The sequence below is a fragment of the Typha latifolia genome, chromosome 2 (genome assembly GCF_019914945.1).
Source record: "Typha latifolia isolate L0001 chromosome 2, TyphaL0001v2, whole genome shotgun sequence".
NCBI classification, from domain to species: Eukaryota; Viridiplantae; Streptophyta; class Magnoliopsida; order Poales; family Typhaceae; genus Typha; species Typha latifolia.
In genome coordinates, this window is record NC_133087.1 from 1870310 (window position 1) to 1884565 (window position 14256).

Sequence of the window (14256 nt, forward strand, 5' to 3'; positions counted from 1 at the left end):
ATTCCTCGTCTCTCTCTCTCTCAAGGTGGCTTTTGCTCACTGCTCACCTCTCTCTTTAGGAAATCTTATCTATATCCTGCCTTTAATTTTTTTCGGAAGCCATTCGATCGAGAGGAGAAGCAGAAGCGAGTAGTTAGGGATTTCTCGGAAGGGATCTGGTAATCTCCCTTGCTTGTCTTCTAGGATTGTGTGGTAGCTTTTTGTTTCTACTACTTCGATTGAGACGTGAGGCTGTTGTCGGTGGTGGACTTTATCTTCTACGATTTGGTCCATCCCTTGTTATGGTAGGCGAATTGGGCAATGCGAGCTAGATCTTGGTGTTTTTGTGTCGTTTGATTTGGTTTAGGGATCGGCTCTGGTTCGCGTTTGATCTTGGGGAAAAAAACAAGTGTTTTGATGTTCCGGTTTTGCTTTGTTTGATTTGGTTTAATTAGTAGATTGAGGGTGATGATGGGTTATTTTTGTTTTTGTTCGATTAACTTTTGGAGTTATGAGTGCTAGATTTGGGGATGGAAGGAGCTGGATTTTGGGATTGAATTGCTAAAGATCTGAACCTTCTTTTCTTTACCTGGAAGGTAAAACCTATGGCCTTTTAGTTTTTACCTTTCTCTAGATTTGTCGGTAGGAGTTGCTATATTTATATTTTTGGTAAAAGACGTCTCAACTTTCGTACTTAAATATCAGCATTGTTTGCTTCAATAGAGAAATCTGAGATCAGATTTGTTTTATTTCTTTTCTGCGGATCTTAGAGTTTTTTTTTCCTCTTTTTTGAGTTGTAGTGCACAGGAATTGAAACAATAAAACCAGGAAGATAGTTTGCTTCTCATTCTGAAAAATTTATCTTTATCTTTAGTGGATGGGGTTGATGCCTTATAACCTTTTCCGTTGCTTTTCCAGCGTAATAATGTTCAGTGTGATAAAGGTCAGAAAATCACCTGAGCCTGAGGGGAATTAGTAGTTACCTATTGTTTCCTTGATCTCTGGTCATCTGTTAAATTAGGTCGATATTGTAAACCTGATTTAGTGATTCAGAGATCAGTTGGTTTTTGCATGCTTCTTTCTTTTCAGCTGGCATATGGAGGTAATTTTCAGTTAACTAATTCAGTAAACTCAGCTGGTGGACTGCTTTTAGAATGTGCAATTCTAAGAAGTTGCATAATGAGCATATTTGCCAAATTCTTTTGGATAGATGCTTTATCTGTGAGGATGGTTCATTATGAATAAGGGATTCAGATGATGTTTCTTCTGCCCGCAATGCAGGTTTACATATGCATCTATCATAAAGTTGTGCTGAAGCAGAACTTTGTTAGAGACAATTAAAGGGAGTATGAAAAATTCTGCTTTTTGATATTTAACTGTTCTCCTGCAACGTAACAAAAATGGAGAGTGAGATAGACGTAAATGCAGAGCTCAATTATGCCACCTTCCAGTTATCACCAGTCCTAAACAGGTGAATTATGTTAATTAAATTTTATTCTTTTTCCTTATTTTTTTCGTTTGATTTCCTTTCTCAATTGATTTAGTCCATACATACACACAGTAAAAGTTGAAATACTCTGTCTAGTATATTAATTATTTTCCAAAAAACATTAGCACAAGATCTAATTGTATACCCACAACTATGGACTCATCACCTGGATGCTATTTTATAAGTATTACCTCATCTGTGATATTTTTCCCTTTCTCTTACACAACCACATGAAAATATACATTGCACAGGTATGAGGCAGTTATTTGCAGTAAAGGCATAACAGAGAAGCTGGCATCTGGTTCTCTTGATCAGCTACAATTGCATTTACAAGAAGCAGAAAGGTTTCGATCTAGTTTATCAAGTGAGGTCTTCAAACTACAACCAGGGAAAATTCTCAAAGGCTCATCTTGGTTCACCAAATCAACTCTAGCACTGTATGTGCATCAGGAAATATAATTTACATGCATATATTTACATCCATTGGAAACAATGCTAATATCAAAGATTTTTTTTTTCAGATTCTTGCGTATTGTCAACTCACCTGAGGCCTTGAACTCCGTTAGTGCCACTGTAAATGAGATATTCCAGTTGGAAGAAACTCATCTTGCTCTCTCTTCTAAGGTGGTATGATTTCTCTAAAATTTGACAGTTCACTTAATTAAATGTCAGCAATTCAAGCTCATAAATAACAAAATATGTTTTCCTTACCAGGTTCTTGCAGATCATTCAAGTAGTGGAGTAACAGGTACTTCTAGGTTCTCTTTGAAAATATATCATGATATTTTGAGAACTGTGAAAAAGGAACAGATAACAGTGACCTACTCTCTTATGTAATATTGAGAATGCCTCCTTGCATGAAAAGAGGATAAAAGAAGTATACACTTTTTGAAGCAGGTGAAATTAGGATGATTCATCTGATATTTATTCAGGGAACTTGTGACAAAAACTAGGACGGTTCATGTGTTTATATTTACATTTCAATTTATGTGATCGCTTAAAGAATACCAACATTGATTTTATGTGGACCATGAGACAAGATTTCTCTCATTGAAGCTGGTTCAAATTTCTTTTTCTGTAACTGTGTCATAGAAGTTAAAACTTTATTTTTGCCTTTGGGTACACACCAATTTTCTTGTACCTCACCTTCTTAAAAAACAATGGTTACAACTAATTGCCACAACCTTATTATTCTTAGAGGCAGGTGTAACTATCTGATAACTCTGATCAGTAAAAGTGGTTCAGCATTTTCCAGTTTTGGTAGCTCAAGATTTGTTATGTTTTCCTTAAAAATTGAATACAAAACTACTTCGCAAGCTCTTGAATTGCACAAGATATGCTCTAGACTTGCTGTAAAAGATATGTCTGCAACATATAAAACTTTTAGAGTTACTACTGAACAATATTAAGAATTATGAGAATTCTTCTTTCACTGTGTTCCTTGTAATTTCCTTCTTTCTACTGTTTAAGATTGTAATACTATTACTCCTACAGTTCTGAATGTTCTAGCTCTCTGGTGTTCCTGACAGGAGTATTTTTGAAAGAGGAGGGATCAACAGAGCAGGTATTGCCATTTCTCATTACCTTCCTTTTCTCCCCTCTGCTACTGTTGTTAGATACATTCTGTTTTTAGTTGCTCGGAGCTCATCTGGTGAACCTTTTTTCAGATGAAGATTGAGACAGTTACATCAGATGCTACTAAGTAACCACTATCCTCTTTTTCCCTATATCCTTAAATTTATATCCTCACACACACACACATATATGTATATATTAACCTAATAAGATCATAACTGCCAGGAATGAATTACTTCGTGCACTGGATCTAAGACTCATGGCATTAAAGGAAGAGATGATAGCTTCATTTAACCAGGTTGCAAGTTCTAATTTTTCTACCAAGCAGATCTCTGATCTAGTTGCATTTTCTGAACATTTTGGAGCAGTGGATTTAAGGTACCTTCTGAAATTGATGACGCAGTCATAATTCTTCCTATGTCGGCAAGGAATTCAGAACTGAATATGGAAAACTAGAAGCTTGATTTTCTCATGCATGCATCTTTTAGAGTTTGGTCAGACTACTTTGCAGAACAGTTTCACTAACCTGATAACCATTACGAAAATTAGCTGTTAATTGTTTTCCGTCATATTTAAATCTTGTCTGAGTATGCATATTTCTTTTTTATTGCCTGTGGCTTTTTTGCACCTTTCTTGTTATTATGTTACTTTCTATTTCAATAATATAGCAATTTTATTTTTTCTTTTTCAAATATCAGAAATTCATTGGAGAAGTATCTATCAATTATCTCAAATGGCCCAATAGCAGAACCCTCAGTTGAACCATTAATGGTTTCCCATGATTCAAATGAAATGTCTGAAAAAATGTCGGAGCCATGGTCTGGTACCACCAACCCTGCCAGTAATGGTGTCTCACCAGCAAAACTCGCACAAGTTGAGCGTCAAAGCTCAAGTGAAAGTGAGGAGTCCTCTGAGGTGAGTGACGAAGATCAAATTGTTGCAGAAAGAAGCCGGCCTGCTATAAGATCTGCATCACCTAGAAGGTCTGCATCTCCAATGCGACGAGTCCAGATAGGGAGATCGGGTTCTCGTAGGTCTACAACACTTACCATCAAGAGCCTTAATTACTTCCCTTCTAGGGAACGGAATTCACTTAACCGTGGTGCTGATGAAAGCAACAGTGGTGATGAAGAATCTGACCAGCCATTAAAGAAACCTGACACAGCAGCAAGAATGATGAGCGTTCAAGATGCAATCAATCTTTTTGAGAGCAAGCAGAAGGATAAGAATATTATGGATACTGAAAAAAAGAGAGGTTCAGGGGATGTGTCTAGTACTACCAACAAGTCTGTATTACGAAGGTGGAGTGCGGGAACACATAATTATGTAACACATCAATCACAGGAAATTACCTCAGATACTCCACCACAGAGCACTCCCACTATCTTGGTTCCTGAGATAGAGGAAAAGAAATTAGTTGAAGTGAAGGACACATCCAATGTTCTGGCATGTAGTTTTGCCACACCTGAGGTTGGAGCATCACAAGCTAATACTTTGGGTGGTATGTTGTCAGAAGTCGAAAGTATGGCATCCTTGACATCCTCTTCACTGAGTAACCCCATGGAGCTAATGAAACCCCAATTGGAGGAAATCAGTAGTCAAGCAACTGTCTCGGCTGAACGGAATTGCCAGAAGGAATCTGAGATTAACCAAAGGCTGATAAAGAATTTGGAGAATAAACCTGGAAAAGCCAAAAGCACAAAGGCTGGTTCAAATGGGCTCGAGGATACCTCCAATGAACTGAAAGGTGTTTCTAACAGTCGGCACAAGAAGAAAATGAATGAGAAACTTCCAGCTGATAATGCTGAAAAAAGAACTGCAAAGAAATCACAATTTATGGTTTTACAGGGTGCTCTTGAGCAGAGCAAAGAAGAGACTGTCTCAAAAATTGGTGCTGTTAAAGGAAAACATATATCACCAGTTCATTCTCAAAGACCACGACGAAACTCTGCCCCACCCATCTTACCGAAGGAGGTTTTGAAGCCAACGGTCTCCAAAAAAGTTTCACCAAGATCAACAGCACCAGCAACGCATAATGCATTGTCATCAGGACCCTTGCCAAAAACAAGTGGGACTCAAATTACTAGGTCCTCACCTAAGATGGTTTTGTCAGATATTCTACCAAGCCGTCAAAAGGTCCAAAGTGCATCTTCCTATACTAAACCAAGCCCCAATACATGGAGACCTTTGGAACAACAGAAAGCCAAGAAAGGAACTATAACTGATTCCAAGCCGGCCATTAAAGGACAAGAGGAGAAGAAGTTAAAAGCAGCAACAAAGAACAATAGAAGTGTGAAAACCAAAGCTACACCAGCTTTGGGAGACGACTTTGGTTTCACAGCTAAGCCAACATACAGCAAAGTAACACAAAAGAGCAGTGTTGTCCCACCAGAATCAAAGCCCTTCTTGAGAAAAGGCACTAGGATTGGTTCTGGTGTTGTCCCTGTTTTAGCTAAGACAAAAGTTTCTCAAGCTAATGTCTCTCCAGAAGAAAGTAGAGATCTTATCAGGAATGCAGATAAGGAGTCTTCTCCAACTGAGTCAATCTCTAAGGAAGTAGAAGTTTGTGATGCTCAACCTGTAAGTCAAGGTGACTCAAATTTAGAAACTTCGATAGATAATGGCTTAAACATTGACAAAAAAGAAAGCATGGATCAAAGTTTAGCTGCTCCTAACAGTTTCATCAGCAATTCGCTAGAATTACCTACAGTTGAATTCCAACCTGATGAGGATATGGGCATCTCATCAGCTGCATGGGTGGAAGTAGAGAACGAGGAAGCTCTTACATGGTGTGAAAAGAACCTGTTAAATAATGCAGTCTCCCCTGTGCTTGTGCCAATGTTATCATCGAGCCCATGCATCGATCATTCGCTATCCCAGGTGCTACAGACTGACAGTAATGAACCGGAAATCATTGAGTGGGGAAATGCTGAGAATCCTCCGGCATTAATCTATCAGAAAGATGCTCCGAAAGGTCTGAAGAGGCTTTTGAAGTTTGCTCGAAAGAACAAGGGGGAGGCCAGTGTGACTGGTTGGTCCAGTCCATCAGTCTTCTCTGAAGGAGAGGATGATCTGGAAGAGTCTAAAGGTGCTAATAGGTACTCTGATTCTTTATTGAGGAAATCTGCCCTTCAAGCCAAGGTTTACAGTCACCAGAAGACCATGTTGAGTGAGAGTTTTGATTGTGGAAATTCTAGCAAGAGAACCCCTGAGTACCATCGGGTGAACGACATTTTATCAGGTACAGTACTCATATTCTTGCAAGAAATTTTAGTATGATTTTCACAAACCTTCCCAACTAGTGGTAAATCTTCATTAAGACTTGATCCTTGGTTGGGTAAGATACTAATGTTAAACCACCCACATATAACTAGAAAATGTCTGAACTAGTTTCATGCAGACTTTCTCCCTAAATGGTTAACATAGAATATTTCTTTCAGGTCAATCAAACAATAGCATACTAAAATTGGAAAAGTTGCGGGAAGGGCATGCTTCAGTGGCTGCTACCTCAACCAAAGGTGAGCCTGTTTTTGTAAAATTATATCAACCATTTCCATTTTGATAGAAGGCAATGAATGCACTTTCAGCAGATCGTTTGATATCAGTCGCATCACTCCAAATCTATTTTTTTACTACCAGGGTCAAGATCATTCTTCTCTCTCTCAACATTTAGGAGCAGCAAGTCGAATGATACAAAACCCCAATAGCATCAAGCACTTCTCCGGATCTTGGTCCATGGAGTTATGCTCATTCCTAGCGTTCCCTCCTCCCAAATCAGGTGTAGATGATAGATCTGGTTTGTGAAAATTATGGGTAACCATAACCACTCTTTGGCGTTGTATTTGGTTTCTTATTGTTTTATTAAATCCTCTGCTTATATTGTCGTGTCTTCTGTAAATGGTACATGGTATACTTCATAAATTTGTAAGAAAATTGGCATTGTCAACGAATGGTAATGAACAGGTGAGCTTTCTTTCTTCTTGTTTTCTTCCCTTCGAATCCAGAGGCTTGTTCTGTGCGAGTTGAACAGAAATATAGACGAGTTCCACAATCAGATTTCTTTTTCCTTAATTCTCATAATTCTTCATACATATGTATTAATGATTAAAATGTTCTCCTTTTCCCACTATTTTCCTATTGTATTGGGTTATAAAAAGAAAATTTTCTTTTTAGATGTCACGCCAAACATAGTGCTTCCCGGAGTATGGAAGCATCAAAAGTATTTCTTTCAGTATACATTTAATTAAGTGTAATTATTATATTACTATACTAATTTACAATCAAGTACATAGTAGTCTAAATCGATATAAAATTTCTTATGCAAGATTAAGAAGCCATTGAACATGTATGGTTAGACTAGTTTAGAAGTTGTTCTACAATCAAAGACAATGCTTATTTTTTTGAATAAGCATGTATTTAACTGTCAAATAATATCAAATAAAAGAAACCTGCGTATTAGTGAGCATATGTTCTCGTATATGGTTTCTATAAATTTACAATAAGTTTCTAGAATTTTTATTCAAAATAGGTCTCCTTAGATATCTTTTACCATTTTAGTGCATCTATTAAATTCAATGATTTATATAGAAGATAAACTACTAAAATTTTACTATTTATAAAATGTTATATAATTCAATATTTCATCAAAAATTAATTTATTTTTTGTCACATAGTATATGATTACTCTTACTTACAAGTATTGAGAACTAAAAAGAAAAGGTGCCGAATCCAGAGTCTAAGGAAGCATCAAAAGGACTTCTTTCGCTTCTTCCATCTCCTCTTATCGCAGCTTGTTAAAAGCTTTTGAGCAGCGAGCCTCGAGATCCGAACGCCTGATCAAGGAGTATGACGACGGCCATGGCGACGGCGGAGTCGAACCCCGGCTCTACCACGAGGCGGAAGACGTCAACGCCGACCGCCGCCTTCGGCTCGACGGCGGCGAGCCGCCGCTGCGTCTCGTCGTAGACGGCGCAGCACCGCTGCGAGTAGGAGCCTTCCACCTCGTAGCGGCCCCCGCTCGCGGCGCAGGATACCGGAGTCACGTGAAGCGAGTTCTTCGTGTAGATGAAGCTCGTGTGCTTCTTGACGGAGAATAGAGGAGCGGCGGCGACGTCCTCGCCGTCGTAGATGGACCACTGGTCGCCCAGGCTCAGCTTCTGCACACGTGGGAACAACATCGGACGGTAAGCTTAGTCAAATCCTCGTAAAATTTACTAATTTGATTTTATATAAACCACTTAAACTGTCGTCGTAATTATAAGCTCAGGGATCAAGAGAACTTCCAAAAAGTTGAAATCTTTACGAAAGAGGAAAATTCTCCAGCGATATCAATCAACAAATTAGGATTCGGAAATGGCAATAGAAAATGGAGATCGGAAAACGCACTCGAATCTGTTTACCTTTTTCCGGATGGTGAGCAGCGGCTTCCCGAAGCCGTCCATAAGGACGACCTTGCCCTTGTTTCTCGAGGCGTAGTTATCAACTCGGAAGACGAGGTTGCCCTTCGCGTCGAAGACGGCGAACCCTTTCCCGTTGAGTACCAGCGACTTCCGCCACACCGTCAGCACCATCGCGGCGTCTACGCCGCCGCCGTCGCCCGATAAGCAACGCAGATCCGACTCATGAGGCGTAGATTTCGAATGCACCTTCGTCATCGTTCGCTTAATTAGGTTTCTGACCGCCGGAATCGGACGACGAGTTAGGAAGAACCGGGGGAAGACAAGCAGATATGAGATAGAAAGTTGGGGGGAGTGGTCACAATTTATACCTTATTATTTTTGAAAATGCCCTCGTACTATTTAATAATTACTTGGCCCGTGCGAGAATGGCGGCGTGACGTCAGACGACAAGATTAGCGTATCTTTGCTTTAAAAGTTTATGTTAAAAAAAAAAAAGGGACTTAGGACGTATTAATATGAACCTTATTCACTGTGAATAATAATAAAATAATCTTACAAAAATAAATTAGCATATCTTTACATAATCTAAAAGAGGTAAGCTTGTCATGATAAAATAGTCCCCACGGGTTCGTTGTGGTGTCAAAGAATCAGATACTAATCACGTGACAGCAATCTTATATAACACCGGAAACGTTTTAACTCTCGTGCTACTGTATCTTAATTTAATTACACGTGCATGAATATGGAATTCTTTTTCTCTTTTTTTTTTAATATTTAGGAAAAGAAAGTTTCAATGGATTTAAAAATAAATACATTTTGCTGGTCTCTGTTTCTCTTTTGTGCGAGTAATTTCTCTTTTATCCAATCCACTTTCCTTTTTGTATGGATAATTTCTTTTTCTTAGGATACGTAGGCCAACAAAACCACCTGCTTGATGTGCTACTTACTACTAAGTTTAGAACGTGGATGGTGTGAACTGTGCATTTGGCCGTATTGAGAGAATACGGCGTAGAAGGTATAACGTCGCCGATACCGTACGGAAAGGCGACATCGAGAGGGGCTTGAAGAGAGTTGGGGAATTTTATTTGTGCCAGAAATGGTGTGAGCTTCGGAATAAGGTAGAAACATGCATGCTACTTTGTTTTCAAAGTTGGAAGGATTGAACACACCCACTGCACTGTAGCTTTCGTGGTCGAAGATGCTGAAATTTTACGTACTGAATTCGTTTTGTATTGAGATGGGTGGGGTGTTGGTAAAAGAAGAGTTGAGACTTGGAAGATAGCGATCGAATTAAGAGAGAGTGAAGTGAAGACATACTCTTCATAGATTGGGAGAGACAGACTCAAAAGAGTGAAGGTGATTGGAGATAGTTTGTCTTTTTCTTTTTCTTTTCATATAACTTTCTTCCAAATTAGTGTAAATCTCAAGAACAATAGGTCGAACACCTTTTGAGGGATTCACATGGCTTGTCCGATTGTTCCCTTCCACGAGTTTGAAGTGGAGATTAAAGCAAGGCCCTTGAGCCTGATATTATATTTGCCATGTTTTTTTTGACAAAAAATATTTTTGCCATGTTATGTTGGAAATCTCCCTTGTGAGTGAAATCAAAAGGACTAATATTCATATTAATGCAAAATATAAGACAAATGTAAGGAAAGATGCTCTCTTTCAAACGTAACATGCACTGGTTTCTATTGAGATCTCAAATCTTTCAAGCAATACTAACAAATTATACCTATTTAAGTCAGAAAGTACCATTAGGCACCACAAAGAAGATAGGATGCATAGCTTGCAGACTTCAGCCAAGTGCTTTGTTCCAGCAATCTGATACTTTCTTACCCACTGTTTGCAACTTTCTTACAGTCTAAAAGTCGACTGGTACCAGTGCTGAACTCATGTGATGCAAAACCAAAAGACAAACAATATGTATGAAAAATACCTCAAGTGATCTAATAAGTGCATAGGTCAAGCATATTTCAAACTGCATGAACATTGAATGACAATATTGACCGATCTGAAGAACAACATATTGATCAGTTTTATATCAAATATATTTCAGCAAGTTTTACACTCTCACATCACCGCTCTTCTACATGACGATGCATTGTGCTACCCCGGTACATAAATTAACTAACAAGGTGTCAGCTGCAACAATGATATTTTTTTTTTCATATATGATTGCAAGATATATAAAGTACAGAAGAAACAGCGCTCAGCATCGAGTTACCATCGTAAATGTTTTGCATCCAGAAAAAAATTCAACATAGTTAAATGACTCGAGCTGCATAAGAAAAATTCTGCAATAACAAATCATTTAAACAAGCTCAATATAGGCCATTGGTGCATTGTCACCTCGCCTTGGTAAGGTTCTGATGATTCTTGTATACCCTCCATTCCTTTCACCATATCTATCTTGGACCTCTGCAAACAAAGCATGGACTATCTGCTTCTCATAGATAAAACCCAGTGCCTGTCTCCTCTTATGGAGAGACCCATCCTTTGCCAGTGTTATCATTTTGTCAACATACTTCCTCATCGCACTTGCCCTTGCTCTTGTTGTTTTAATTCTACCGTGCTTCAAGAGTTGTGTTGTAAGGCCACGTAGTAGTGCTTTACGTTGATCCGGAGGCCTGTTAAGTTTTGGGACACGTTTGCCATGCCTCATCGCGTAGAATTTGCTCCCATTATCTATAATACTAAAACCATTCTCATAGAGGGCATTGCCTGGAAATGTAGTAGAACAATCACAATGATGTCAGAACAGAAATCCATCTAACACGATTTAGTTCTAATGTTTTGAGAATTTAGACTAAGAAGCTGCTATTTGAGTTGAATGAACCCCCTGTTTGATTCCTATGTTTGGTCGCATTCATGAAAATAGATGTTAACACTCAACACCACATCATTACATTAGAATGTGTAACAAAGTAGAATAAATATAAGGAAAATGATACACAAATGAAAACTTAGTTCCATATCAGTTCATCCTAACTTCAAAAACTACAACTTTAAGTGTATTTAGACAAAATAGGAGGTCAAATTGATAAAGGATAGAATAGTATTAATAAAACTACTTCCGCACAGGATATTTCATGTTTAAAAAGAGTAAATACCAACAACACTGTCGGCAACTGTTTTGGATGTCAAAAATAAGCATTAATATTGAATAGCATAGAATGTATTATGTATCCAACCAAAAATTGGTGATACCTAAAATAACAACTTATCTTAAACAAATTTAGGACCAAATCGTTGCAGAAATTAGTATATATAAACAAATTGGATGGCTTTCAGTATTCTACACAAACAATTCCAAGATTCGAACTTTTCCCATCTTTCGCGTCTATGTTTGGACTAGATTCAATAAACCAACAGCAAACAGTTAAAAAGATTAGCTCAACCGAAAGTAGGGTTATACGACTCACCAGATCCGAGCGAGAGAAGAGGTGACTCGACGGCAAGGCCGGAGAAGGAGCGCAAGGGCTTGGGCTCGCGGTGATTCGAGCGGAGCCGCGACGACGAGGGGAACGAAGGGGAGGCGGGGAAACGAAGCGACGGGGTTCGAGTCGAGGCAATGGAAGGGAGGGCGGAGCGGAGCGCGGAAACGCTCCATGGCGATGGAGAGACCGCCGTGGCCATCGGAAAGCGAGGTTGGGGGAGAGGGAGAAGAAGCAGTGGATAAGAGAGTGCGGATAAGTTGCTCCGTTTGCTCCACTTGGGGGGGGTAATTATGTATTTCGTGGCCTCGCGGGTGGCGATTAGGCGTGAAAGCGGGTCGGATAGTATTCATCCGATCCGATAGCTAGTCTGATCCGGATTTAGATAAGCGGGTCGGATATGTTTTTTTTTAATAAAATACCAATAAAAACACACACCTCAAATAGGGTATTGTGATTTAACTTTGAAAAAAAAAATCAAATTTAAAAGGGTTAATTTAACTTAGATATTTTTTTATATATCTTCCTTAAATTATTTCTGTAATACATAGACCCCTTAGACTTAGATACCCTTACCTTCTTATGGGGGTATCTTAGTATTTTTTAGCTTTTCTTTCTACGATATTTTTAATAGTTCGGACAATTTAATTATTCTTGTAGGAAAACTTGAAAATATTGTAGCATATTTATCAAGGTGATTGAGTGTGGGAATTAAACTGCAAATTCATAGCTAGTTTATGTGATAGCGATCTGAGTCATATTAGCATTAATCCACCTCAACAGCAGTTGGAGTTCAAAAAGAACTGCCTTTAGTTTCCATGCAAGAAAACTAAGAACCTTTTAAGCTAAAAAGGTTCGTTAATTTCCTTCCAGAGCTTGATTTAAATGAGTGAAAATTGAGATATAAACTCACAGAACTCAGAAGAACGCGCATGATTTAATGTCATGAAAATTATATATGTGTGCACGATTTTAGAGAGAAAATTAATTACGTTATATTATTATTCATAAATAAATGAGAGTTAACTCATGAATCATCTTTTATACTCTAATAGAATTATATTTGCACCTTTTCAAAAGAAAATTTAGTTAATTATTTCTACTAGCAATTGTAACTTAACTTTTAATAAGATGGATATATCTGTCAGACGCTAGGCTTTCATTGATAATAAAAATTGACAACCAGCAAACAAGGAGAAGAAAGATACACTTTCTATTATAATTATTCTCGATCTATTATGAGATCACAGCCTATGTGGTGGATATCATGAGCAAGAATTGCAGTTGCATGCAAAGGGACGAAAGAAACACTTCCCAATCGGTTGGTCAGGGAGGTTGCAGAACCAGGTATAGCAGCACTGCATCATCTTGCAGTTCTTCCCATCTTTGGTTGCGCAGCACTTGCATGTCGAGCACGTCTTGGACTCCGCAAGCGTGCGATGGGGGACGCCGACATCGTTGACAGTATCATACTCTATCAACTGTCCTCCTGCTGGGATGTAACTAACGTTGGCTTCAAGCTTTCCTGCACATTTGTAGTGTGTTAGCAAAGATGAGTTCAGTTAGAATGTGTATGGCTAGCTTTCTTGTAAGGGTGTGGATGAGTTATATATGTATACGAACCTCTTACGGGGAAGGAGATGGAGAGTAGGAGCACTGTAGTTGCGACGACATTGATGGTGAGCTTGTCCATGGTTTGTAAGATGAGGAAATATATGGTAGAGAGGTGTGGAAAATTTATAGGTCGTCCTGTTGGAAAGAAATATCGAAATCAGATTTGGTTCCAACTTGAGAGGGGTATTTGTTAGAAAGAAATATCCAAATCAGATTTGGTTTCAACTTGAGGGGGAGTGTTGGAAAGAAATATCGAAATCAGATTTTATTACTATTATTATTGATTTAGTTAATCTGTTTGTTATTTACTTTCCTTATATATAGCAGCTCTATTCTAATCTGTTGGATAGACAAGCTTAATTATAGGAGAGATTATTGTAATCTCTTCCTATTTATGTACTTGATTTATCTTAATGAAATACACAATTACCTCATTCTATTTTAATTTCTTTCTTTTTTCAATAGTATCGAGCTAGAACCCTAGCAACCAAGTTATATTGCAGTCATACTCTAATCCATCAAAACCTTCATTACCCTCAATGGCTAGATAATCATTCTTCTTCCCAAGGTGTTGTTCTACCAAATCCATCAAAGGTAGGGAAAGAAAAATCTCCTGTTGACCTCTCTAATTCTTACTTTATCCATCCTTCCGATCATTTCGGATTGGTTCTTATTTCCAAACCCCTCAATGCAGATAACTACTCCAGTTGGAAAAGATCCATGATTTGAGCCTTGAATACAAGAAATAAGCTCGGATTCATCA

General features: G+C 38.3%; 3 protein-coding genes across 8 annotated transcripts; 1 reads left to right on the forward strand and 2 right to left on the reverse strand.

The window, feature by feature from the left end:
* On the forward strand, nt 1–7024 carry LOC140782059 (uncharacterized). Of its 6 annotated transcripts, none has more exons than XM_073128415.1 (12): nt 1–158; nt 502–575; nt 1261–1450; nt 1720–1905; nt 1990–2092; nt 2183–2216; nt 2998–3032; nt 3136–3170; nt 3269–3421; nt 3742–6284; nt 6484–6561; nt 6683–7024. In XM_073128415.1, exons 3-12 carry the CDS (start codon nt 1380–1382, stop codon nt 6748–6750), a joined length of 3306 nt encoding a protein of 1101 aa, XP_072984516.1. In that variant the 5' UTR covers nt 1–158; nt 502–575; nt 1261–1379; the 3' UTR covers nt 6751–7024. The 6 variants fall into 6 exon arrangements, with proteins under 6 accessions (XP_072984516.1, XP_072984515.1, XP_072984513.1 ...); XM_073128413.1 differs by having other exon boundaries at nt 25–158; nt 1990–2095; XM_073128416.1 differs by having other exon boundaries at nt 25–158; nt 2963–3032.
* Nucleotides 7025–7836: 812 nt separating this feature from the next.
* LOC140781350 (protein LURP-one-related 8-like) lies at nt 7837–8697 on the reverse strand. The gene is made up of 2 exons (XM_073127289.1): nt 8443–8697; nt 7837–8199 (listed from the first exon to the last, which is right to left on the reverse strand). Exons 1-2 carry the CDS (start codon nt 8695–8697, stop codon nt 7837–7839), a joined length of 618 nt encoding a protein of 205 aa, XP_072983390.1.
* Nucleotides 8698–10583: 1886 nt separating this feature from the next.
* LOC140781054 (large ribosomal subunit protein bL17c) lies at nt 10584–12148 on the reverse strand. Its single transcript, XM_073126832.1, has 2 exons — nt 11868–12148; nt 10584–11166 (listed from the first exon to the last, which is right to left on the reverse strand). Exons 1-2 carry the CDS (start codon nt 12079–12081, stop codon nt 10757–10759), a joined length of 624 nt encoding a protein of 207 aa, XP_072982933.1. The 5' UTR covers nt 12082–12148; the 3' UTR covers nt 10584–10756.
* Between the last annotated feature and the right edge of the window lie 2108 nt (nt 12149–14256).

Coding starts and splice junctions, on each gene's coding strand:
- LOC140782059 (XM_073128412.1), top strand. CDS start 1,380: ATGGAGAGTGAGATAGACGTAAATGCAGAGCTCAATTATGCCACCTTC. Junction 1,906..1,989: donor ACCAAATCAACTCTAGCACT/GTATGTGCATCA, acceptor TTTTTTTTTCAG/ATTCTTGCGTATTGTCAACT. Junction 2,096..2,182: donor TTGCTCTCTCTTCTAAGGTG/GTATGATTTCTC, acceptor TTTCCTTACCAG/GTTCTTGCAGATCATTCAAG.
- LOC140781350 (XM_073127289.1), bottom strand. CDS start 8,697: ATGACGAAGGTGCATTCGAAATCTACGCCTCATGAGTCGGATCTGCGT. Junction 8,200..8,442: donor TGCTCACCATCCGGAAAAAG/GTAAACAGATTC, acceptor CCACGTGTGCAG/AAGCTGAGCCTGGGCGACCA.
- LOC140781054 (XM_073126832.1), bottom strand. CDS start 12,081: ATGGCCACGGCGGTCTCTCCATCGCCATGGAGCGTTTCCGCGCTCCGC. Junction 11,167..11,867: donor TCTTCTCTCGCTCGGATCTG/GTGAGTCGTATA, acceptor CTACATTTCCAG/GCAATGCCCTCTATGAGAAT.